The following is a 25,745-nucleotide window of genomic DNA, read 5'->3' on the forward strand; positions in this document are numbered from 1 at the left end:
GCCATGTGATTAAAATATTTCTGTCCAGCAGTAAATAGGAATTTGATTCGAGTTGAATTGATACAAAACTAATATTTAATTTAAAAAATACTTATGGATATTTTTCAATGAAATAAAATTCAAGTTTTAGAAAGGCAAAAAAAACCCAAACATTCATAACCAAGAATGATTTATCTAAACAGAAGTCATATTTAGCTTACTGTCATTGTTTTATCCATAAAGATTATAAATAAACTGCCATGACTGAAGAAAAGAAATGGGGAAGAAAAAAAAAAGAAGAAAAAACCAACCCTATAAATCAGTTTAAAAATTTGATCCCTGAAGAAAGACTGATTGGCTTCTCTGTCTATGAAGTAAATATATTATGAATGAAGGAAACTACCTGAACCCTCATGGCAGCCTACAATGTATTTGTAATTTATTTCAGGTGATTATTCTAAATCTTTGTGTGTGTGTGTGTGTGTGTCAGATTCAGTATCTATTTTTGTGGGAAATGGAATTGAAGCAGAGCTGGCAAACTGCATCTGAGTTGTTCATACAATTGTAAATTTCATCCATACCTGTCATCTGGGCTGGGAGGGCTGTTTTCTGATATCAACCCATCAGCCTCTGAAGTCAGCCTGCTAAAAACTGTTATTTTTCATGGTGATTTCAATTATGTGGCTGCAACCTTCTATTCAGCTCAATTAGAATTAAATGTATCACTGAGAGCATGTTTACCGCATTGTCTTCAGAGGGGGGAAAAAAAAAAGTGGGGAAAAAAGTAGCACCTACTGGGGGGAAAAAAAAAAGCCTGGTGTTTAATACAGTTTCGGTAGTAAAGTTGATGATCTCAGATTGAGATGGTGCACGGCTGCATTCAGGAAACTAGAAACTGTCTTTGCTCATTTACAATATTTGCAAGATTCTCCTTCAGAGCAATCCCATTTTATTTACAGGAAAAACAAATAACAGCAAATAAGAGAAAAATGGCAGACATATTTATTTACCTTCTTTGAAGCAGAACTAGCCAGAAAGATTTCTGCCCGTCTTCTTGTTCAGTTTACTTTTCATGACATTTGCTCCAGATAGAAATATCTCAAAATGCCAGAGGCAAGATGCTGCTTTTCTGCACTTAGACTTGTACCAGAAGTTTATCCTTTCCACGTTGTGGTGCAACACGTATACTAAAACAGAAAGGAATTTATATCTGTCCTACTTAGTTCACAATACTCTTTACTGTGCCATCTGAGTGTGTCAAATCTTCAAGATGTTTACCTTCAGAAAAATTATGAGACAGACCAGATGGTGTAAATGAAGCAAAGAAAAGGTTTGGTAGCTGTCTCCCAAGCATTATGCAACTGGACAGTAATTTTCTCCCAATTCAACCAAGAACTTAGAATACGTAAATGAGGAAAGAAACATACAGTTCGACTTGGTTCCCTAAAGAAATAACACATAACAATTATGTAAATATATATACACATTGTATACGATTATTTTTATCTCTCCTTCATTCTGTTGTCCAAATTTTCAGTCTGTTGCCTAATTTCAACAAAATTTCAAGAAAAGGACAGGTTCTAAAGATAAAGAAGTTCCTAAAAACTTTTTGATCATAAGGGAAAGGGATTTTGTGTCCTGCCTGCAGGCAAGGCTGCCAGATGGACTTTCATCTTATAAGACTCCAGAGAATCCACACAATCAACTGCAAATAATCACAAAACCCGGTAAATATTTACAATGGAGCTCAAAATGTCTTGTATCAGTCTATATATATTCAATATTACGCTGTAAGATGTAAATCCATAGAAAGGTTGCTTCTTTAGTGCTGGCACTTACTATTTTTTTTTTCCTCCTCAGACAGAAACAAAATGAATTCATTTACACAGCATATTTCACATGCAGTGAACTGGAAGTTCAATTCCACCACCTGTTTCTTATTCCAGCTCTATTCATTAGTTTCAAACATGTATATTTATTTACAAGCAGGACCAAACCCCAGTATGACATATCTGCATGCATGCATATGTTCTCAGTCTTTGAAGGGTTAAAGAATTCAGTCAGCCGCTCCCAAGCTCTCCCCCTTACAGAAAACCTTATTCGCAGGAGTGTAATCATTTTATGATCATGTAAGATCTTACTATCAGTTTTTCTTTTTGTTATTCATTGTCCTCATCAGTTTTGGGTTTTTTTAATGTGAGAGAGAAATAAAGCTTAAAAGAGTAGAAAAAGAATTTTTCTCCACTATAGTAGAGAATAGCATATACGCATGCACACACACATATAAAATCAGTGTGTGTGGTGACTGAAGGAATGTACTGATCATGTCTTAAATATTAATGGGAAAAACCAAGGTTTGAGAAGGCTATATCAAGACTGAGAGCTTGCAAAAAAGCTCAAGTTTTGACTGCCTGCAAGTAAGTTTTATAATCGTCATTTCACAGAGTCCTAAGAACCTTGGCCTTTAGCAGGAGAGCTCATGGTGGGCCTCTCAGGAAATAAAACAAAAATCAAAATCTGCCCCCCCCCCCAAAAAAAAAAACCATGAAAAGCAGAGATACACATGGGAGGTGGATAAGTAACCCTTTATTTCCCAGGATTTTTTAGTAATAGTCAATACAAGTGCAATCTGCTGAAACTTAATCTACAGCAAGTCAAAATTTTTAGGAGTTTTAGCATTTCAAGGTAGAAGTAAAAACACTATGTTTTCTCCTCATAAAAGTCTCAAAAATTTACAGTCTGAAAGTTGGTAAAAACCCAAGTCAATTACACAGTATCATTAATTTTCCTTTCTTTATTTTTTTTCAGGGTTGGGAAGGCACTGGGTTGCTATGGAACATTAATCTTTTCCTTTATGTAAACGAAAAACCAACCAAACAAAACCCTAAGTCAAGTAGAGAAACAGCCACCCAGCCTATATTATCAAAGGAATATAAGATAAATAGCAAAGAAACAGTATCTCAGGATAGTCACCTTATGGGACTGAATGTCATATAAAACACACATTTTAATATAATCCACTGGCAAGTCTTTTTCAGTTTAATTCAATGAGGTACTATTATACTACTCATATTGTTGTTTAATGTAATTTTTAGCTAAAAGTTATTTAAATTTACATAATAAAAGTACCCTAAAAATTGGGAATGAGCCAAAGTAATTTCCATAAAACAATCATTACATTTAACTGCTTGTATTTATTCAAAATGATGGGCCATTACTGTTACAATGCAGCACAATTTAATTGTTTTCTTTTAAGTTTATACATATTAAGAGAGGTTCAAAACTGGATCTTTCCAGAAAAACATAGTGGTTTCCCCTGTTTCATATAGATAAATGTCCATCTGCTACTATCATAATTATTTACAGTTATTAATGTATGTGTTATATATAGATATGCAAACACAGATACTTACAGACAATCAAATTTTACACTTGGTGACGTTCCATGTAACATTTAAAAAACACTTAATTGGCTGACTGGCACAGATCAATAACTTTTACAACAAATTTAAGAATATGAAAAAAACTCTACACAAGAACTTCTTATTTTTTAAAAAAGGTGTTTAAATAATATACTACACAACCAAAACATTTCTTTCGGGCACAACATATTTAGGAGATTAGACAGAGCTCACTGCTGTGTTACATTTCTTTTTGTGTAGTGAGTGGTCTTCATTTTTACTAGGTATTTTTATTAAATTAAAACCATTTATTGACTTGCAGCAGCTCAGGTATATTACTTGATTTAACCAGCTTAAGAAATCTGGTAAAAGAAAAACCAATAGTACAAAATTAAATTGAATTGTTCCATCATAATATAATGAAAAGCAAATATAAAATTAAGTATATGCAAAGTATTTTTAGAAGCAATAATCCCAGAAACATTTCCAAAGTTCATATTACTTAAACATGAAAGTATTTAATAACAAATGTGAAATTTCTTTGTTTCTCCTCAAATATGATGTTAGCTACGAAGTTGTATAACAGTCTCTCTCAAAATATTTGAGGTGTGATTGATGACCAAAGGGACAGAGGCAGGATGGATAATTTGAACAAATAATAAAAAAAAAAAAATAGTGGCAGTGGATTATAACACCCCAGCTCTATTCAGAATAAAGTCTGTATTCTTGAAATCTGAAAACCTGATACAAGATACCACAGATCCAGAAACAAGTACTGTAAACTAATCTATCAGGGAGAATTGGTAGTGAATAACTGGACAATACCCTGTGTAGTATAAATACAGAAAGGAAGAGGCAAGGAAGGTAGAAGGGTTGCAAAGCAAGCAGTAAAAATCTGTAAATCTGACTTCAATAATATGTGAGACTTTAGAACAATTCTGAAAGGAAAGAAAATTTAAGGAAATGGAGGTAAATGGAAAACTAGATCAAATGGAACAAAGGTTATCTAGTGTAGATCATGTCAAAGTAATCTATGGGTTTCCATGACAGGCAATTTTTACATTGAAAAGCAGTGGCTGATTTTATCTATTGTTGCATGGGAAATTGCTAGTCATTCATGAGCAGATGAGAAAAGAAGCTACATACTGCATAAAGAAAATAAAATGGTAATGGGAGATACCGAGAAGGGGAGAATCAAACTGCATGGGAATTAACAGTCTGGGAACCAAGGCATTCCTTAATTTCATTAAGACCCTGGAACAAAAATATAGAGATATGTTTATGAATTCATCTCCCTGTAAAATTAGGAGGTGTCATCAATACAGAGCAGAGTCAAGATACCGTGAGAAAGAACTAGATGGTGACAGAGTAACAGAAATAGAATGAAATCCGGCACCAGAAAGTACAAGGTCATGTACTTGACAGGAAATAACAAGAATTTCAGCACAAGTCAGAAGCTCATTAGATAGACATGACTGAAGTGTATTAGTCAGTCATAAGATGACATAAAATTACCTACCAGTATGAACAACTATGAAAAATCAAGTGGATGCTTAAAATTTATGACATTCAATTGCTGTCACAACATGAAGAATTACAAATCCACACCCCAGCCTCAAAGATATGGATATAAACAATTTAGTGTAGGCCAGTGGTAGTGGGTAGCATCTCATCAACAACCCTCAATCATTTGGGCAGACAAGAAAGAGAGAGCACAAAATAAATCAGGATTTTGTACACTCTGCATAAGGGGACTTATAGAAATGTATAAGTTCCTTTTTCATGGGTAGTTTTCACATTTTACATTACACATTAACAAGGAAGAATAAAGTAGTGGGATAGAAAACAAAATTCAGCATTACTGATGGCTTGTTCTCAGATGAATGATAGAATTCTATTGAAATAATAACACACTGCAAAGCAATATAATAGACTGGTAAAGTCAAGTCACATGAAACAGAAAATATAGAAATTTAAAAATGGAGCTTTTAATGAAAATCAACAGCTTGCACCTAATGATTATTAAAATTTTGCAAGTGCACTACAATTGTTGTCCCTTGAGGGGTATTGGATGGACATATGGATAATCAGCCTGAAGAGCTCTTGCTTTATTTAGATTGTTTATAGTATTATACTTATGTGAGTATAACATAAATAAAGCTAATGAGGCTGCCTATCTGAAACAATGAGAACCACAGGTAATGCAAAAGATCCCTCCTTTCCACTTATTCCTGGAGTAAAATATTGCAAAATTATTATGAGATCTAGCAAAGATAGACAGAAAAATAAGAAAGAAAAAAATGTCTTTATTACACTTCCCCCATGTTGCAATAGACCTGAAATACTGTATAAAAGTAATATTCCAAAAGAATCTTCATAAATACCACATTTAAAAATTGTTTTAAAAGAAGTTATAAGGCCTTTGAGGCATAATTTAATTTTTGATTTATTTACAGAATTAATCTTGCAGTCCAATAACTCTTTTTTAACAAAAAAGATTGGAGTTGGAGAGAAATTTGCCTTCACAGTTAGGAGACCAACCCACAAAGCTCTGACTTTGTTAGCTAAATTATTACACCTCTTATCAGCATGTCAATTTTTTAGTAGAATGAAAATTTTGTATGAGCTTCTACTGTTTTGTTTACTTAAGCTATAAATAAAAGGATCATTTTGGGCTGAAGATGATAAAATCTTAATCTCTTGGCAAACACTGAAACCTCAAAGGTACAGTAGATAGCACAACTATGGGCTCCTTTTTCTGAAAAGTATTCATTGTTGGATAGAATTCATTCACTTCTCTCTTGACCCTAGCTTCTCAAGTCTTTCTTCATCCTTTTCAGCAAGAGCAGTCTTTGCATGCTAATGGAGAGGAAATCCCTCGCTGGACACTTCTATTTAGCACAGCCTCCTCACGTTTCCCTATATAGTTGTAAATATCACTGCAAAGCCAAAAGGTTTGTGTTTTGCTGTAGGCCTTATCTTGTTGGCCTGCTTAAAGAAATGTGATTCACCTTTAAAGAAAATAAATGGAATGATCTCCTAACATAGCATGGTGCCTAGAAAAACACTGCATTTCATTATTGCTTAATGAATTTATCCAGTATTAAAATAAAGCTCATCTTGTCATTCCGATGAATGCTTCTGCCCTAAGTAGTAATGTATTATCTACCCATTTTCTCTTCAAAAAAGTGCCTAACTAATATCAGACCATGTGTTTCTTGCTATTAAATCAATACCTTAAACTGATGGCATGGGCAGATGGGGTGGTGAGGGAAGCAGCTATGTTTTGGGGCTTTTGACTGAATACTGCACTATGAAAGACGTAAATATGAAGATAAGGTTTTGACATCAATGGACTCTTGAAGTTATACTACATGGTCAAAAACCAATTGTACAGTTTCACTTGCTGTTGTGGTACATATAGCAGAACTATAATCTGCCTAACAGAACTTCACGAGAAACTCTCTGCTGAAGCAAAGACATTGCAAATGGACAGAGGAAGGAAACCAGTTATGCTACATGTACCACATGCACTTGCATAATCAGGAATGTCCAATCAGTTTCTCTAAAACATAAAGGCAGACCTAAGACAAGATCAATAAAAAGGAGTTGCCATGTTTTTTTGAAAGTTTATAGTCAATGTGAAAAATTTTAAGACAAGACACAGTCCAAAGTTCATAATTGTATGGTATCTACTTGTTATAATTATGCCAAAATATAATTAAACCAGAAGGAATAGCCAGAATGTTGATATTCTTCCTAAAAGCAGAAACATTATATGTGTTTTGAAGCACTTACCCACCCATACCCATAAAAAAACCGTCAACATTTGGCTGTTGGCAAAGCTTTGCTAGCTTCTGTAGTTTGCAACCTACAGAAGGCATGAAGTGGCAGCATACTCTGTAACGTGCCTTGCTCAGAAAATCCCACAGAGACCAATCAGGAACGCTCTCCATCTGGACTCCTGCTCACCATGTAAATGGAATCCACCAATCTGATAAAGATAACATGAATTGCCACTAGAAGTCGTAATAAAAATCATCCTTTCCTAACTGTCATGGTTGTTTATCTCCTCTTTTGACACAAACCAGTGTTTTCACTACAAAAAAAAAAGAAAAAAGAAAAGAAAAAGCCTCTGTTCAATGGTGTGACATGAAAGAACCAAGAAATGGTCAAAACTGCTACTAATGAAAGAAAAAGAGGCATTAAAAAGGAGCTTTCTGTCATTTGGAAATGCATCACTTATTACAGATGTGATCTCAACACACAGTAGCATATAGACATCCAAACCTCCCCCCCCGCCCCCGAAAATGTTTGTGCAGGATGTTCTGCATTTATATTTTTTCTCTGAATGTGTATCAAAATTAACTCTGAAACTTACTCAGAGGAGCAACAATAGATCTTTTACTTATCATCCTTAGGCAGGTTCTGCATTGACATCTGCAATTAAACTACTTGTGTCCTGTATTAAATTCACATATGCAGTTACCCATGAGCATAATAGGAAAGCCATCTAAAAACTGAGCACAAAATAGAGGTCAAAGAGAGCTCTGCAGTGTGAAGCACATTCAAAAGATGCAAACATATGGTAAATATTTTCATTAAAATAAATTTTAAAATCATGATTTATTATAAAAAAAATCATACACACCCCACCTCTATACAAAGTCAATGTTTACATCTAGATTTGCAAGTACACAGTTACAAGTACAATCTTGCCAGCCTAAAGAATTCATTGATATTACGCATAAGAATATTATTAACTTGTGAGAATTAAATGATAAAGAGTTCTTTCTTTTTTGTGTTTTGGGTTTTTTATTCCCAGATTTTGAGCAATAAGGACAGAAGTTACCTGATACTACAATCAATTCTGAAATCAAAAACCAAAACTAACTAAGACGCACAAGTACTCTGAGAAAGGGAAAAATCAGGCAGTTATTTTTAAAAGGTCTTGCTGTTTTACAGGTGCTGACATCAGCTAGGTCCCTGCTGAAGTCCTTCAACAGCCAGGACTGGAAGCCCAGAATGGGACTCACACTTGAAATCCTTGAGACCTGCGTGCAGATTGTTCATGCCTTAACTGAGATAACTCATTAAATGTTTTTATTCTCTGTTCCACAATTACAAAGATAAGATCTTAAAAAAAAAAAAATCCTTGGAAAGCTTTCATTTTGTTTAATTGTTTGAATACTGGAGTTTCACAGAAGGTGTATGATACCAAACAACAGCATAAAAACTATACAAGCTAGCAACATGCAAAGAATATTGAGATGCACAACCAACCTTTGTGAATAAACCCATTTGCTAGCACAGAAGATGATGTGTTACAGATGAGCAATCAGCAGTACGCGTTTTAAGTGACTATCAGGCTCTTCCCTTTTTTATGAGTTGTTGCTTCAAATATTCAAGTACCTGCAAGACTTCCAAGCTGGAATGATCTATCTCCATCTACTCATATCACTACGAAAACGCCACATTTCTCACTAGCAGTAAGAAATGGTAAAGAGCAGAGTAACCAAGGCTAGTCTTGGCTGCCAAACCATGTCAGAAATAGAGATAGTTCCAACTCTTGGGAAAAAAAATGAGGCCACAGTAAAAAGAAACAATCTGGCATCTGAATTTCTGATGCCTGCAAAAGGGAATGGAGGGAGTTTACAAAATACAGTGTCACTGACACTGATCTACAAACTTTTGTTTTGATTAATCATGTAACATTATTTCCTACTACAGGAAACTTCAGCCTTGGAAAAAATCTAAACTTGAGTCAATTAAAAAACCCCAACACATCAAACAAAAAAACCCTAAAACCCCCCCCGACAAAACCCAAAACCACACAATGCTCAAAATATTGTTTCTGTAAACATTTTCTGCACATTAAGAAAGTGCAAATATTTCTAAGTAGATTACTGAATTTTCAAGTCCTTCAAAAATTTGGGCCAGGCATCTTTACTTTAAAATTTCTTTAGAAAACATAGTAGACTAAGCCATGGACATCTGTGTTTTGCTCATGTCCACATTCTAGACCTTCAACAGCAGTATTATATGTCAGTCTGCTGGAAATTCTATTTTAACAAACAAGCCACAGAATCAGACTTCTCAAGTATAATTAAAAAAAAAAATCTAAAAAGCTGCACAAGAGTAGTGAAGGGGAAATTCAAATTGTAACTGCTCAGCAGTGGTAAATTTATGACCGAGAAATGATCTGACACGGAGAGCAAGAAGGCCCAACTGCAGAAGAGGTTAAACAGGAGCAAGAAAGCCAGAACAGAATGACTCCGCGTTGTCTTGTAGCCATCCTGGAATACCAGCAAGCTCTCAGGGGCAACCTTTGGGCCGCAGGTCTGGGCCAAGGGACGGACCCGAGGGCAGGCTGAGGTATGCCATGCAACCGCTTACAGGACTGGTGCTGGGGCAAGTGTATATAAGGTGTCTGCTCATGAGGCATCTTTGCAGACTCCTTTTAGAACCACTTACTGCAGCAGGATTCTCAGCAATGCATTGTTCGTATTTTCTCTCTTTTTTTTTTAAAAGGCACAAACGAGTTTAACTCACCTTGAGGGGTACAATAAAAATTAACCAACAGTAGTTTAACTAGTAGGACACCACTTACTATTTTAAAGGATGTTTAATTTTCTTCTGAGTCTTGCAGCCAGGCTTTGAAAATAAAATCTCCGTTCAGTCTGAAAGAATAACACAACTCCTTTTTCATGACAAAGTCCATGTTCTACTACAGATAGTACTCAGTGATCTGGTATATGATTTCTTCTTTGAGTGATGACAAAGATTAATTGCGAGAAAAATCACAATTAATTATTTGATTAGAAGAAATTTAAGTGAATCATGAGACTCTTTCAAACATTTTTAGGCAGACATTAAAGAATACTATAAAATAGACCACCCTTTATATTCCAAGTGGGTAACACACTGAGTGCTTACCACCCACTGCCATTTACCACCCATTTACCTGGTCATGTTTTATGAGAGATTACAGTGTAAGAAACATTCAGTATTTTACAGTGTTCAATTCTGAAAAAGGATTTTGCACTGAATAGTACCTGATTTTCTGACTGAAACTGTCCATAACTGCAAGTGTGGTTTTAACATGGTTTTATCTGTGCGGTTCCAAAGTCAGAGGAACTCCTTCGCCACCGCTTTCTCCTACACATACCTCTCTACTGGCAAGTGGCAGAGTAGGAAGATAAGGATCACAGGAATATTTCAAAATCCTCATGAGCCTGAGTCTTCCAGGTTTAAGATTATTTTGTGATACATTTATCCAACTGGAATGACTGAGAAAAGGAGACATATCCAACTTGAGATGATGTTTTCCAAATGTACTTCTACATTAATTAAAGCCATAAAAATAATATAAATAATTAAATAGATATGGAATAAGTAAATCATAACACCTCTGCTACTATCAAACAACAATACAGGTGTGCAAGATGAATTGCTCATTAAAAAAATCCTCTGATAAGAAGTTAAAGCATTCAATAAGATATGGATACAATTAACTATAAAAAACTATAAAAACAAACATGTTAATATGAACATCATATTCAGCATTTCCTAAGTAAGCCATTGTGATCCATCATATTATCATTTTACCAATACTAGTTCACTGGTAGATTTTTGAATCACGCCTTTCAATCTATAATGTTCAAGTATGCACAACCACACACTTAAACTTGACATAATTTGATTCCGCTCAACATACATTTTCAGCACCTGTGGCAATATCTTAGAAATACATCCACCGAGACATTACGAAAATATATTAGAAACATCAAAACAGAAACTACCCCCTTCAGTACCTCCATGACACATACACACTTTACTAGAGGTGAGAGTTAGATCAGAGAATTCTCTGTTAGAATTTCTCAATCTGTCCTTACCTAGAATATCTACAGAGAATACATTACCACCCTTCCCAAGAAACAAAATGTTGTCAAATTTCTAGGCAGTAATTGCAGGGAGAGAGAGAGAAAGAATGAAGGAAAGAACGAAGGAAGGGAGGGAGGGAGGGAGGGAGGAAGGGAGGAAGGGAGGAAGGGAGGAAGGGAGGAAGGAAGGAAGGAAGGAAGGAAGGAAGGAAGGAAGGAAGGGAGGAAGGAAGGGAGGAAGGGAGGGAGGGAGGGAGGAAGGGAGGGAGGGAGGGAGGGAGGAAGGGAGGAAGGGAGGGAGCGAGGGAGGGAGGGAGGAAGGAAGGAAGGAGAAAGAAGAAGAAAGAAAGAAAGAAAGAAAGAAAGAAAGAAAGAAAGAAAGAAAGAAAGAAAGAGAGAAAGAAAGAAAAAGAAAGAGACAGAGAGAAAGAAAGAGAGAAAGCGAGAAAGAGAGAGAAAGAGAGAGAAAGAGAGAAAGAGAGAGAAAGAAAGCAAGAAAGAGAAAGAGAAAGAGAGAAAGAGAGAGAAAGAGAAAGAGAGAAAGAGAGAAAAGAGAAAAGAGAAAAGAGAGGAAAGAGAGGAAAGAAAGGAAAGAAAGGAAGAAAGGAAGAGAAAGAAAGAAAGAAAGAAAGAAAGAAAGAAAGAGAAAGAAGGAAAGAGAGAAAGAAAAAGAGACAGAGACAGAGAGAAAGCAAGAAAGCGAGAAAGCGAAAGAGGAAGCGAAAGAGAGAGAGAAAGAGAAAAGAGAAAAGAAAGAAAAGAAAGAAAAAGAAAAGAAAGAAAAGAAAAAAGAAAAAGAAAGAAAAAGAGAAAGAAAGAGAAGAAAGAGAAGAAAGAGAAGAAAGAAAGAGAAGAAAGAGAAGAAAGAAAGAGAAGAGAACAAAGAAAGAGAAGAGAAGAGAAGAGAAGAGAAGAGAAGAGAAGAGAAGAGAAGAGAAGAGAAGAGAAGAGAAGAGGGAAAGAAAGAAAGAAAGAAAGAAAGAAAGAAAGAAAGAAAGAAAGAGAAAAAGAGAAAAAGAGAGAAAGAAAGAAAGAAAGAAAGAAAGAAAGAAAGAAAGAAAGAAAGAAAGAAAGAAAGAAAGAAAGAAAGAAAGAAAGAAAGAAAGAAAGAAAGAAAGAAAGAAAGAAAGAAAAAAAGAATCTTTGCCATGGTAGATCCACACCAACCCCCACCCCCCTGAAAACATTATGGTGGAAAAAAGCTTACTTTCTACCACAGTATCATAAGGATAATAGAGATCAAGTTCAGCATAACTGTGAATGCATGTCTTATCCATTGCTCAAAATTTGGGCAATCTGACTGGATATTTACCACTTCTGGGCTATAGCAAGCGAGCAAATAGTTGAAGACATTTTGCAAAGGGTTCAAAAGTAACAACCCTTCATTGCACATGACACAAAAATGTGCATATTGGTACGTGCACATCAATCATCTTCTTCCCCAGTCTCTATCTCTTAAATTCTTTGTTTTCCTGTCCAAGGAGAATGAATCAGGACACAGTAAAGCACAGCTATACAGCATAAGAATGATCTATGAGATAATCACAGTTCACAAAAGTCAAAACAAGTTTACAGTTGAGTACAGATGAGGTTTTTTGAGCCCTCAGGGAGGAAAGAGAAAAAAGAGAAAGAAGTCATCATGCCCCAAAGCACGTTAACAATAGACGAGGAGTAGGTGGTAAAAAGTGATCTCCTGCAATAGAAACTTATACCTTTCCTAACATATCTTAAAGGCTTCTTCAGGAGAGTGTGATAGTTACCTTTCACCTGTCACCTATGTCTAAGACATCTGAGAGTTTTACATTTATTTATTGCCATATGTGCTGTAAGTTTCACTGAGATGAAAAAACTACACTAATCGTCTCTTACAGCAACAGTGTGGCTATTAAATCCAGACAAAGGTTTGATAGCTGATTCATCCATCATTGAATTCTTTCTGTATTTTGTTTTACTTAATTACTTGCTGAAGTCAGAATAACATTTCTACAGAACTATGTCATGAGCAAAACCCTGTCACAGTCCTCTTCTTGTGCCAGGCTCATCACTGTCATCCAGACCTTCCAAAAGTACATTAGGAAATGAGACCACAAAACACTCTGGATCTGTTTCTCCTATTTTACAGGGAAAGAAACATATTCAATGGCATACATTTATATTTACAGATATGTTTTATGTAATAGTAAACAAGCTAAATTCATGGGTTAGTATTTGCAAACAAGTTTTCTGGCGATCCCTCCTCTCTCCAAGAGATCTGTTCTCAGTCTTAATTATTGGAGAACATGTCTACTCTGCGGAAAAGCAGACTCTGAGACAGACTTTTCTTGAGGACAGAAGTGTAATCACTGCAGGGTACAGTGGCACTCTGGAGCACACCAGCATGTTGTGCTGAAAAACAGCCCTACAATTTCCACATTTAGGCTGATAAAACTAAGACTTACTGCAACGCACCTTGTCAATTGGAGGGCAGAGCTCAGCAACCTCCAGTGTGCTCCACTGCGTTCAGATACTCCTGAAAGTACTAAGTTTTGAGGGGCTATTTTGCCCTTGAAAATTAAAATCAATCATCTTGATGATTTAAAAAAAAATGTTATCATTGGTTCAGAAAAACAGAGCAGCAGTTTTTCACTGCAGGCATATAAATTCCCTAACCACAGGAACTAGCTAAAATTCTAAATGTCTTTTTCTCCTCATATTTATTTTTTGTCAAGTGCAACAAATGAGTAATTCTTGTTTGTTACAGAGTTCTGTATCTGAGTCCTCCAAACAAGGCAAAATTGAAAGACTAGTACATAGAAATGAAATAAAGAGACCAGTTATATTCAAACTATGCAGCATATCACTGTTGAATGAATATTCAGCTCATTCTTTCTAAAGCTTTTATTCAATATTTATTTAGGCAAAGCTCCCATTGATTTCCCTAGGAGCTTTAGTTGAATAAGGACATTGAGACGCAGTCTCTTTTCTCATTGATTTAAAAAAAAAAAAAAAAAATCTTAGTTACTACAGGGGTTTTTTTTTTTTTTTTTTTCCCCTAAAAAAAGAATGGTAAGTCTCACCATGATTACAAAACTACTGCAAACTAGACTGCTGCACAGTAGATAGACTTCCTGTCATTATCGGGAAAAGAAGTTGCAGTGAGAGCCACAGTTTGCTGGCTTGGAGCATAAAAGGGCTTTCTATCCTGTATAACAGTCAACCTATAACCATCATTAGATGCTGGATAGTAAAAAAGCTTTAAAGTAACCATAAAGGTACCAAGATACTTTTATCTATTTTATTACAGTTTTATAAAAAGAAATGCTGTAGTATTCTGCTGATTTTGTTCATAATATAGTCTCTTTTCACTCTATGCTTTCTTTACAAGAAAAAAAAAAGTTTTGACAAGATTGGGTTAAAATGGAGGTTTAATCATGGTTTGTAGAAGGGGCAGAAAGGTCAAACTGTCCCTGATAGGTAGAACGGACAACTCCAGTTATTTAACTTAATAAGATTTTTCACTTTACCAGAACATTGCATATGGTCAAAATACCTGTATATTTCATCCTTTCAGGAGTGAAAGATGCTCTCACTGGTAGAACATTTCCAGCTCCTCACTTAGTCCCTATGTTTTGTCTAGGACTATCTACGCAGCAGCCTCAACCCTTGGGAAATCAAGGAGAATCCACTTACTGAAACACAGACAAGGGACACTCTGGGAGCTTCAACACCAAACACGAACGCATTGGGTACAGCCAGTGATTACTGTACAAGGCAATCAGTACAGCTTGATATACTTTTTTCTAACATTCAGTTAGAGTAGAATATTTTGATGGAACTGAAACCCATCTCATGTAAGTTCTGACGTCTACAAAGCTTACAGCTGACCTAGTTATCTAGACTCAGAGTCATAATCAGTGATGAGACAAATGGCACTTCTACGTTGCAAATCGCCTTATACTAGATAATTAAGTTTGCCTGTGATTTCTCTTTCCATCTTCTGCATGACTTCTTCCTATAAGGACTATTTTTTCTCATATGACTAAAAAGGAACTTAGCTAGCTCAGAAGCAAACATCCAAGTTTCAGATTTTTAATTTTAGACAGATAAATCCCAATTTTCCTGTCTCAGCAGAAGCCATCAGAGTTCATTATATATCTCAAAAGTAAAGCATATTTGCTAATAAATAAAGCAGTGAAAATTCAGGAAAAATCTCCCTTCTGCTGCTCCTATATAGTTATTTCTAATTCAAAACATCTTCCAGATTCAAATTAGTATTTTCTTATTAATACTGCATAGCAGTAAACAGTATATGACCTCTACCGTAATGCATAATCCTGAAGAAAAAAACTTTTCCCTCTCCTCTCCTCAAAACTTTCAGATACTTACAGAATATCCATGTTGGACATATCCAGTCTAATGCAACAGTGGATATGGCACAATGCTGTGGGTGAATTAACCAAAGTGATTCAGGGTCCCTGTATGCAACTCAGCCTGTCTACGGCATCACTTTCATGGTGCGTGTTACCCTGTGAAAGTCTTACTCTTGCTGTCTTGTTCAACACCTCTGCTCTAGACCTTCTCTAATAATAATTTACTCTGTTTGCTCTCCTAGTAAGGTTTTTTATTAGGTTATATGGCATCTGAGTAATATTTTTTGTACCCTGTTTCACCACATTATGAGAGTTCATTTTTTGTGGTTTAGAATATTCTTTAAAGTTATATTTTCACAATAACTCTGAACAGGTCAACCAGATACAGCTGAGGATTTTTAGTGGCAATTTTTAAATGTAATCGGGAAAAAATCTTTATAAAATAATATTTTTAGGAACAACTTAGGTTTTGAAAAATACTTTCTATTTAGATTTAAAAGTGGACACATAAATGCCTGAAAAAGAGCAAGATCTTCTTCATCAATTGGCTGAATAAAGAATTATATCAAGTAATAGGAATAAATTCAAATATTCCAGCATGCGGTTTCTAATCTATTTTTCCCTCAAGACCACATATGTAAATATGTTAATTGCTAAAAGATTGTTATAGAAACAAACAGGCACTCTAACAGCAAGGAACAAGCAATAGTTTATTCTTGAGCACAACCAAATAACGAGATCTACTTAATAAAAAAGTAATTAGACCCGCTACCCAGCTGGATAGATTTCCTAACCATATTTTTTCTCTATCCTTTGAGAATTAAAACCCTAGAGGTAGTTTTCTTCACTAGTCTATTAAGTGAGTATGGTATTTAAATAATAATTCTGTAGTTGCTAATTTTAATCTACTTAAAATGTCAGAAGTTTCCAGGATTTCAATCACTTTTCAAATTATTACACTGACAATACTCATTAAGTAGGATATAACAGTATCATTTTTACCTCCCAGTCCACATGACATTTTGCTTACTAAAAAATAGCATAGCAATTTATAATAAACACTGAAAAGTATCTTCTGAAAAGCAAAATAATTGGACACCAACCCTCCTCTGCATTTCACATTTAACTCAAGGTTACTGGCATAGGCTTCAACTGATGGAAGGAGATCTATAGGGTATTCCTTTGACAAACATTAGTCTGTAATGCTATACTTGCACATATACGAAACACAAACACACAACAGATAAGTAAGCATGGTTAAATACATATGTATAAAGCACTGTAGGGTTAAAATTTCAGTTAACCGCAATTGGTTAAGCCCTAGCATTACAGCTGCATCACTATTTACAAACAAGTAAAGCAAAACCATTTTCTTCGTGACAACGTGCTGTATCTTCTATACATTTTCTATTAATTTCAGCTTTAGAGAGACAGCTTTTGTCATGACATTTACGTAATACATGCTAGTGTACTGAGAGACATATATCTCTTTTTTTCAATTTTAATCTAGAAGTCATGCACAGGCCCTGACTGCAAAAGTTACAAGCTGTAAATTAAAAAAAGTACTTTATGTTCAAGAACTACCAGATCAACCTACTGAAACATTTAACCTTAGTCATATTTAACAATTAAATGTACAATTCTGTACAATTCAGCAATTGTACAGAAACTTGTAAAATCAATGTTATCACTATTGTTTTGGTTTTCCTTCCCTCTTCATATAACAACTGAAAACTGACAGAGAAGACCAAATTTTAACTTTTCACTTCAGAAACCTCTTAAACAAAGTTAATGTGTACTTCTGGAGTCACTGACAGGCATGAATATTTTCAATATTTGATATTTCTTTCTAATTCTTAATAAGTTGCCTGGTATGTTCTAGGAAGGAGAGCCCTTTAAATTAGTGATGTATCTCACTGTCCCCACCTCTGTTATTACACTGTTAACTGCTCTCTGCATTTTATAAATATATAAAAGCACTGAGAAGAAGTTCTAGCTTTCCCACAAAAGAGCTCTAATTCTGTGCAATACTGCACACTAGACTCTGAAACTTGCAAGTAGCAGCAAAGCACAGGGTCGTTTTGCGGGAAAAGAAAATAAATATCTGAAAGAAGTATTCTTTGATTTGCTTGTTTGGGGTGGAAAGGCAGTGGAGGTGAGAAGGGATGGGGGAGAGATTTGACCTATTTTTTTCCCTAGATAAACTTGTTTGAAACTTTGAAATTGTGATTGTTGAAGTTCTTACAGAAGATGAATCAGTAGGCAGAATCCTGTCAAATATATCTTATGATATATATTAATATATGAGAAACTGTTGTTTTCTACTGCAGCATAGAAGCATTCAGAAAAAATACTAAGCTTGAGCATTGTACCTCATGTACAATGACAGAGGCATACATGATTTTGTGAGATATAGGTAATTGGATACAACACCTTATTTAAAGGTTGTCTTTCTTGTGGATGAACATAGATGTGTGCTTACATCTACTTACCATGTAAGAAAGGACAATGGTCCTGATTGCAGAATTATCCAGATGTGAAGAAGTTAGTCATTACCCTGGAACTCCTAACTGGTACTTAACTAAAACACAGTAGATCCTAACACATAATGCAAATTTTATTACTAGCACTGACAGCACACTTTACATATAACCTACTGCATTTTCTTTTTATGGTTGATTCTATCCCACTTCGAGAATGTCATTACTTGTCTGTCACTATCCATCAATTATGACAAAATTTGCTTTATCCATCCTGCTGACTGAGCCTGGGGACAAATATGTTCATGGGAATTTCAAAGCCTAGAGCAATGGGATGCAAATTGTTGATTATACTCAGTGTAATCAACCCAAGGCCTTTCTGTGAATTCTCAACCTTGAAAGTCTGAAATATATTTTGATAGATTTTTCCATTGATACTGGTTTAGATTTGATGTTGATACAAGCTTTTGATGGTACTGTACTAAAAACATGCAAAATATACTAGAGATGTCTGTAATGTTTTATTCATGTAAATAATTGCCCAGAGATGGCCTGATCTCTGATGGGGTCTCCATTGCTACCTCAGAGCAGAGATAGATAATAATAAACAGAAGATAAATATTTAATGAGGCTAAAAGAAAATAAAGGAAGTTTTTACTTTCTCCTCCTCTACAGTTCACATCAACCACAAACTAATGGTAAAGAATTACATTTTAATTTAATTTTTTTGTGATAAACAGCATTTTAGTGTTTTTTTAAAGCGATTCCATAAAGTTGTCAGGTAGTCTACAGAACTGTTTGGTACCATTGATTAACATCAGAATAAAATTATTTTCTAATTTAAGATACCATATTTTACTTGTAACAAGTAATCCCTTCCTGGGGGATATTACTTGTACAATGACTTGCATCTGCAAATATAATCAAAGTACGTGATCACTCAGTTCTCTGGTTGAAAACTTCAGCATCATTAACGGTCATTCTCTATCAGCTTTAGAGTAGGTCTTATATTGTAGCATTAGCAAGAAATCCCTGATATTTAAAAATAATAACTACTAATAATATTAATAATGAATTTATAGAAAATATCATCATTGCAGTGCAAATATTAAAATCTGAATTGATAAAAGCTTCTTCAAAACTGGAGAGTTTTAATAAAGAGAAGTAAGTATAAAGAGGTGAGAATTTACAGGGAAAGTTCCTAATTCGTTCCCTTTATTTCCATTCACTGTCAAAATTAACCTTAATAATTTTCAGTCACAGTTGAGTTGATATGTGTAGAGGGTTTAATTATGTTTTGTGCAACACTTCAGTTTTAGAGAGTTTTTTAAAAAATGTGCTGCACCTATTGAAGTACCAATTTCTGGCAAGTTCTCAAGGGCTGATTTAGTAACTTGCTGATTTACAGCTGTAGAGACAGTTCCCAATAAAATAAAAATGTTTCCTATCTCCAGTGAAAAAAACCCCTACAGGAGCACTTGCTTTAATCCTTCATTTAAAACTCACACTTGACCTTACACAGTTACTTACTTAGGGCTGTGCACTTCAAACTTCTTTCAACTGCTTTGGAAGTGCAATTCTTTGGGAGGAAGAAAGCATAGGAAAGCACGAAGCAGCACTACCACAGAACTTTTAAAAGATTTGAGTTTCCAGCAGCAATTATTACCTCTCTTTGTTGGAAGTGTCAGCATTATTTTTCAGGGGAAAAAAATCCAACCAACCAACCAAAAAAAAACCCCAAAATAAAAACCCGGAAATGAACATTCATATTCTAGATGATATGGTCTGTCACCTTCAGACAACCTAAGAACTTCGAAATCAATTTACTCAAAAGAGGAACACTGTGATTCCTTTAAGACAGAAATCATTCAGAACACACCAATTTTTGATCCAAGAAATTTTCTTTATACAACTGACGTAGTAACATTAGCAACATAACATTAGTAACTTCAAGGTGAAGTGTAAAGGTCTTTGGTCTTTTCTTAATAGCTGCTGGTCTGAGGAAGAACAAAGCAAAACTTAGGTATTCATGATCTGATAATAAAGAACAAACCATAAAATTAAAATAAGAAAAATAGATTCATTTAGAGGAACAATTAAAAAACCATCCTATTTTCTTTGATGATTGGCAGCCTGCTGGACAATCCAGCCATCGAAATTCATGCAAGAAAACCAAACTTCACCTGGTTTTGTAAACGTATTTGAATGCATTAAAGCCAATAGTAGAACCACCTACTGAAAAGTATTTCAATACCTGGTCAACTTCTCAAGAAGAAATGAGTAAAGTAAATTCAACTGAGTAGATAATGGCTGCAGCATGTACTGTAATCAGTAATTATGAGAAACCTTTTCTCCTGAGGTTATTTTATGAAACCTAACACACTAACCAAATTCATACCTTGATACTTGAGATCGAAACTGTCACTTTTAAAACAAACTAACTCTCCCACAGAAATGTTCAATTCCAAAAATAGCATATATAAAAAGATTTTAATTTTTTTTCAAGATTAGATATAGAAAAGGAATAATATGCATTAGATTGGCCAAGTTATCTTCACGTTAACCCTCACGCCTTCTTAATTTAAATAATTTCATTTACTCTTCCCACAATCAGTTTCCTTGCCTGTAGCATGGAGAGAGTTCTTACTTTTTCAGTTGAGTGTTTTGACATAGGATTTAGGACTTATTCATAAATAAAAATAGTATACATTTATAAGTAAAAGCATATGTGTGAAAAAATCTGTTCATTCATGTCACTCATTGATATTGCAATTGAGTTTGGCTTGTTTTTGAGAAGTATTTGAGAAAGCCAGTAGTAAATGCATTTCATACCTGATTTGCTTTACCCTGCATAATTCTGTATTAGGAAAAAGCTTGAGCCTTTTCCTCAAACCTTGCTTCCTAAATTGTAAGAGTGACCTCTAGTGCTTTACTGCTTTGCTGTATGATGCAAGTCTTTTTTGCAATGGTTTTAATATGCCTCCCTGTAAGCAACTGATTTAGTTTTGTGCATAGTGCCAAATGCTATTAATGTGCAATTCAATTATCATGGTCTTGTGAAAATGGATGTATTCATAAACCGTACAATGCAGAATGATGAAGAGAATTAAAGCTGTGGTTGGATTGCAGCAGGGTGTTTAACAAGAGGAACTTAGTATTCATGTTTAGGGCTACACTGTGCACTTGAGTATCAAATGAGATATCATTACTGAATGACAGCACAAGATCATTTTGGTGCTGCAATGTGAATGTCTGGCTCATGGGAGCATGTTTAGTTTACAAACCATCCATATGCAAAACCCTAGGCTGTAGACCCATAGAGCACTTCAAACTTCTCTGCCATTGCTCAAATGTTTCCAGTGAGCTGTACCCTGCCACTGGGCTGTAAGGTTATTCCTGAACATTCCTCTCTGCTTTGGCATGCACTTTCTTCCCATAGAGGCATTGCTCCTGCCCTCCCCATTCCTGTGATGCACAACCAGTGCCTTACGAGGAAAGGGAGAAAATATGCTCAGTTCATGTTATAAGCATCTGGCATTTAGCCCACTGCTCCACCACATGTATGCAAAATGAAATCCTTCATTCAGCTTGCCGAAGCTGAATCAAATGGAAAAAGAATAGCTCAGGACTATGATAAAACCCCTGAAAATTAGTTTCTTGATAAGTTTTTTCTTTTCTTTTTTAATTTAAAGGTAATTAATCTAATTCCACACCGAAAACGGAGATTTTCAGTTATATATCAGATTTGCCTCCTAGAGGGCAGATTGTCTTTAAAATTGTAATCACTATTTTGCAATACCACCCTACTGGCTAACTATGAATTACTCTTTTTTTTAAAAAAAAAAAAACTTTCTGCTGGAACTGATAGCGTTCTCTTCTTTAGTCATGCATGAACAATACTCCTTAAGCAATCAATGCAGAGACCATAAAGTCTTGCTATCCACATTTTTCCTTGTTATATCTGTATCGCTCTTGAACTGCACAGTAATGTCCATTAGAGTTATTTGAGTGCCAGCTTAATTCAGGAGATGCAGATACCAGCTTTCAAAATTATAAATTGCTAAAGACCAAGCTGAAACAATACACAACAGAAATCTGCCAGGAATTTCCACGGAAGACACAATTCCTTGGAAAATGCTGCACTTACAAACAGAAAACAAAAATGAAAATGGGGCTGAACATGCATCCCTTAGTAAAATGCTGCTTTCAGATACTCTTAGACTGTAAGCTTTATAAATGATATTCTGTACATAGACTCATGACAAAAAATCTGTAGAAGGGTTTTAGAACATTTTCAGCCTAGAAACTTGCTGTCAGGATTTCAAGGCAGCAAGCATTTGTCTCAAAAAATAATATCTATTCAAAATGCAAATAAAATATCCTAGAAGTTTTCAAAACACTCTGGATTGAGTTTTAAATCGTATGCAGTACTTACATTTATTCTCTGCCACTGCCGTGTGCCAGTTATGAACAGATAGGAGAAACAGCAGCTTCAAGAAGATTTCAGTGACAGAATCCATGTTCACATTCACTGAGGCACCCAAAAGAACCAGAGTATTGGGAAAGAGCTGCTCTGTACTTCAGTCCTGCTCCTGCCTCTTCTCACTGCCTCTCTCTGCCTCTTCTCGCAGTGCTTCCCAGTGGCCAGACACCTCAGTCAAATGCACTCCGCATCTCCTCACACATGCACACGCACACCACCCACCCCCACCCCCCTCTCCAAATCTGCTTTTCCCTCTAACAACAGCAATCCCTGAAGAGCAGCAGCGAGAATATCTCCTTCAATTTCACCGGATCACTCAGGGCTAAACTGCCAGGCTCCCCTGCACCGCGCGGTGACTGAAGGCCGGCGCTCGCCGCGCGTCCTGGACACCCCTTGCGGTGACAGGTAGGAAATGTGGGGCTCTGCTGAACGCCAGACAATAAGACTGAGCAGCCAGCACATGAGCACTGACACACAGCTGCTTGCTGGGTGCTCGCTCTGGACAGTTCTTTCTCATTATCTTTTCTTTTTTTTTTTTTTTTTTTTTGGGGGGGGGGAATGGGAGGTATAGGAGGGAGTACTAGCTGTGCATGCTGCCGTTCCTCGTGGGTTTTGTTTTCAGCGTGGTAATTTTTTACACTTTCAGCTGTGAAAGCATTACAAGTTCTGCATTTCTGAATGAACACATTTTGCCTGTAATAGAGAACCTAAGCTTACAAGTAAAAAGAGCGGTCTGCCTTTACTTACAAAGTGAATGTAGGACCGATCGGCTGCCCCTCAGAAAAATTCACCATGAATGACCCTGCTCAGGTTTATTGCTATTAATACTGACATTAAAGAATTACATTCTCAACTCCTGAGAGTAAACACTTATAATATAAACATACGATTGTGCCAAGCTTTCCCAAAAAAACCTTAGCCCCCAAATACCCACATAGAGCACATTTTGCTTTCTATACTTTTGCAAAGAGGAAGATGTCTTTGAACTGTCCTAATGTTTGTACTTACTTTCCATTGGGAAAGAGCTTCATTTGGGAAAGAGGTTCAGAGGAATTTTAGGTCATTATATTTAAACTATATCCTAAAAGTGTTTTTGCAAAACAGGCTAAATTGCTGTGTTTGTTAACTATAAAAAAGTTACAGTGCTCAAGTATGAGGAATAACTTGCTTATTAGCGAACTCCTGACACTAATGAGGGCAAAGGCTCCGTTAAAGGACCATATCAGTGATTCCATCACTGCTACTTCTGGATGGCTTCCACTGTACAGTCTGTCTTTATATTAGGCAGAAATTATTATGACAGTGCACTACAAAAGGACATTCCTAGTTACCATGAGGTGCACAAACATCAGATTTAGCAATTACAAATTAAGCGCAGTGGCTCGAGCTTTGTCTTCCTACTTCAAGTGGACTGTTCAGGAGCTCAAATAAACCAACAGCTTTATGCATCCAAAAGGATTCTTGTATCTATGGGTCAGACACTAGACAGCACACTGCTGAGTTTCCTTCTTGCAAGTTGCAGAGACTGTGGAATTTAATGCAAATTGCCATGTAGAACTGTTTGGTGTCAGGGACAACTGTGGGACAGAGATGAAATGTGAATTAAGACCTAGAAGCTCCTGAACTTTAGTTGCTTGTATAAACCAACTTCCTCGGCCCTTGAAGGATGCACTGATTCAACCAGAGAAGGAAGAGTAAGCTGCATTTTGGTTTCACGCTATCTCAGCCAGACTAATTTAGGTTTTACAAAAATATATTCAAGGCATGGCCAAAACATCAGAAATAAAAATGCTTAACAATGAAAAATATTTTGAAAAGTGCTTAATGCAGCTTTTAATTACATTCTTTTTAAAATAGCAAATTAGCATGATTAAGATTAAAATTTCTAAATTACCATACTGGGCAGAAAGATTCAGGGGAAGTTAAGGTAATCTGTTGTGCATCCAGTCTTCCTCTCCTCCATATCAACTTTTATTTGTATGAAAAAGGCATGAAGAAACTGTATTAAAGATTATGTGGATCATAACCTGCCTCCTAGCTCTCCTAAATCTTCCCTCAAATTCTAAACTCTATTTCCAGAGTTTAGTACAACTATAGAGTAACTTGTCCATAGGCTGGATTTCTTTGTCATATATTTCCTTGAGTTAATATTGACCTTCTGACTAAATTAATATGAGCATAAAAATGTTCCTTGTGCAGCATCCCATCTCTGAAGAATATCCCATGAGATGGTCCTGGACTCTGCAGCTAGACAAAATTTCATGTTTAAAAATAGGACAAATATCACATAAAATCTTGGCAAGGACTTTCTATGGAGCGATGTTCTTTAGGATTAGCTCTAAAAACCCCAGGGCTTTGAATTAGGAAGAATTATTATTCTGGTAATGTAATGCAAATTCAGTGAAAAGACCAGTGCCATTGTGGGTAAATATTTGTCTTATAAAATAGCTTACAGTCACCAAAAAGGAACATCTGACAGAGAAAGGTCATAGGATTTTTTTTTTTTTTTGGATGAATTACAAGTAAATATACAGATGGATATAATGTACTTTTATAATTATGGAAAGGCCAGTCTTACTCTTAGAGCAAAATAATATGCTGAAATGTGTACATACGATTGTGTGTGGACAGAATTACAGACATTTATACAACAGTATGTATCTGGAATGTCAAGATAATAATCATCTTTATCCAGGGATGAATCTATGGTATCTAGAAAGTGCATAAAATAGCATAGCTTGACTCACCCAGAATATTGCAACCTCCTTTCTGCTTTTGCATCATAACATATCTCCCTCTTGCATCCATGAAAAGTTTCTGCTCACATAATCTTATCTCTCTATTCCAGTATCTCATTTCCCATTTCTCTTCCATACAATGTCCAGGTTTGTCATTTACTTCTGAGCTCCTCTTTGTGGAACTCGGACAAGTCTTTCCCATTCCTCTTTGGCTGCATAACATTTTACAAGCATCTTTTCCTATTGTGCTCGTTTATTTCCCTCACTCTTTCATTGTTTTGATTTTTCTTATATCTTGTTTCTGAAATTTCACTGCATCCCAAAAATCTTACTCATTTTATTTCTGAGCTGTAACATTTTGTCCATTTGATTTTATAGAGGATCAGTGGATCTGCATGTATGCATTATTTAGAAAGGCTGCAAGTTCCCCAG

The 25,745-nt window shown here is 35.6% G+C and overlaps 1 protein-coding gene across 2 annotated transcripts in view; it reads right to left on the reverse strand.

Annotated features, from left to right (window-relative positions):
• CNTNAP4 (contactin associated protein family member 4) overlaps positions 1-22,758 on the reverse strand; it is a 249,726-nt gene extending 226,968 nt beyond the window's left edge. For both annotated transcript variants that reach the window (XM_054810562.1, XM_054810561.1), the window contains exon 1: positions 22,528-22,758. In XM_054810562.1, coding sequence (XP_054666537.1) covers positions 22,528-22,612 — 85 coding nt within the window. In that variant the 5' untranslated portion in view covers positions 22,613-22,758. The remainder of the gene's footprint in view (positions 1-22,527) is intronic.
• Positions 22,759-25,745: the final 2,987 nt, after the last annotated feature.

The sequence above is a fragment of the Grus americana genome, chromosome Z (assembly GCF_028858705.1).
Source record: "Grus americana isolate bGruAme1 chromosome Z, bGruAme1.mat, whole genome shotgun sequence".
Taxonomy (NCBI): Eukaryota; Metazoa; Chordata; class Aves; order Gruiformes; family Gruidae; genus Grus; species Grus americana.